Genomic DNA, 1,952 nt, shown 5'->3' with positions numbered 1-1,952 from the left:
ATAGCTCCCTATCAATTGTTCAACATATGAGAAGGTTTCTTTAATGTTCATTAGATTGTTTAGTTCACGAGGTTTTCAACAAAATAAAGAACGAAACTAGTCAAACCATCCTAGCTTCCAGGTAATCCAACCACCAGAGACCAGACCCCCCACCCTTTTCCCTCTTCCCCACGCCAAAAAAAAAAAGTATTACTACTACATGCTTCCACCTTCTTAACAATTTCTTGTGTTGACCATACATATAAAAAAATATCTTCTTCTTTTCATTATTTCCATCAAAATACGACCACATTTTGAATATGATACAAAAAATGGATAAACCAACCAACAACAGCCTCAACGGAGGTCTTCTCCGAGTCCAAAATCAACCATCATCCTCAAGATTCAAAAGGAAACTACGTTCTATACTCCTGGTAACACTCTTCACTCTCATCATAGTTACCAACGTCTCTCTCCTGACTATATTCAAACATAAAATCGAGTCAAAATCACTTTCCAATTACCCACTTGATGCAATCCAAACCGTCTGTTGGCTTCCTAACCTCAGTGAAAATCCAGATTCATGTGTCAACTCCATCGCCTCCTTTTACTATGCAGATGTGAACCCTCCACCATTTTGGTTAAACAGAGACAGAATTAACCCTTCACAAATATTAATGCTCTCCCTCCACGCTTCCATGAATGAGCTTTTTGACCTTTCTTCATCACCACCCGAAACAATAGTCTCACATTCAAATAAGCCTAAAACAAAGTCATTATTGAAGGAATGTCAATGGATGTTCAAGTTCTCACTCACTCAGCTCAATGAATCATTGAAGAGTTTAGGGGACGAACCAGATGAGAAAATTCTCGCCACGAACAAATTAGTTTGGGATTTGCAGAGTTGGATTGGTGAGGCCCAGGGTCAAGTGGAGAGGTGCATTGACAGGTTGGGGATGACAGAGTCAACAGTGGCGGCGGAAATGAAACGGAGAACTCGAATGTGTCAACAGTATATGAGGAATAGCAGAGGAATCTTGAAAAATGTGGATGAAATCTTTGACATATTTTATCCGGGAACAGGATCAGTATTTGGCTCTTTGATTTTGGAGTTCTTTCAATATGATCCTTATGTTTGGTTCTCATTTTTGCAGTATTTGTTCTTGTTTTTTCTTTTTTATCTAATCCTACGTTCTTAATGTTGAATTTGGCAAAACTATTTGTCCCACATCGGTGGGAAGAGAAGGGTTGGGGGGATTTCCCCCCAATAAAAGAAGGCTTAATGTTTAGGATTTAAACACACCTCTCATTTGCCTTCTCATCTGTTTAAGGCATTTGTATCTTCTCTCTTTAGTATTATTTCACTTGTATTTTTGGAGTGAAATAAAATATTGGTTGTGTCCGAGGAGTAGGCAAAATTAGCCGAACCTCATAAATTCTGGTGTTCTCTTTATTGTTGTTTTATTGTCTTATTTATTATTTGGTGGCTGTCATAATTTTTGGTATAGTAGTTGTGACTTATTCACACTATATACATTTGGCTTCCGCAACAATTGGTATCAGAGCCAAGGTACTGTCTAAGTATGCTCTGTGGTTGCAGCATAGTCTGATCTTCCACATCAGAAAAGATTTATCTTGGTAACTGAGTCAAGGTTTTGTCTGAGTATGCTTTGTGGTTGCAGCTTAGTCTGATCTTCCACACCAGAAAGGAAATAATCTTGATTTGTGTCATCAGCTATTAAATAATATTTGTGTCAAAGATGGGAGACAATAAACAAGAAGAATCTACATCAAGTGTCAACAATACGTCATCATTGGCATCTTCGCTTATGACAAGAATTGTGTCAAATGCGAAATTTGCGGTCGAAATATTTGACGGGTCCGGACATTTTGGGATGTGGCAAGGCGAGGTTCTAGATGTCCTTTTTCAACAAGGGCTAGATCTGGCCATTGAAGAAAAGAAACCAGATGTT

General features: G+C 38.4%; 1 protein-coding gene across 1 annotated transcript; it reads left to right on the top strand.

Annotated features, from left to right (window-relative positions):
* Positions 1-311: 311 nt before the first annotated feature.
* LOC107832392 (pectinesterase 3-like) lies at positions 312-1,671 on the top strand. The gene is made up of 2 exons (XM_075240184.1): positions 312-1,117; positions 1,662-1,671. Exons 1-2 carry the CDS (start codon positions 312-314, stop codon positions 1,669-1,671), a joined length of 816 nt encoding a protein of 271 aa, XP_075096285.1.
* The last annotated feature ends 281 nt before the right edge of the window (positions 1,672-1,952 follow it).

The sequence above is a fragment of the Nicotiana tabacum genome, chromosome 20 (genome assembly GCF_000715075.1).
Source record: "Nicotiana tabacum cultivar K326 chromosome 20, ASM71507v2, whole genome shotgun sequence".
Taxonomy (NCBI): Eukaryota; Viridiplantae; Streptophyta; class Magnoliopsida; order Solanales; family Solanaceae; genus Nicotiana; species Nicotiana tabacum.
Note: the sequence above shows the minus strand (reverse complement) of the source record. Positions and strands in the feature narration are given on the sequence as shown.

Excerpts from the sequence above, each read along its gene's own strand:
- LOC107832392 (XM_075240184.1), top strand. The coding sequence starts at position 312 with ATGGATAAACCAACCAACAACAGCCTCAACGGAGGTCTTCTCCGAGTC.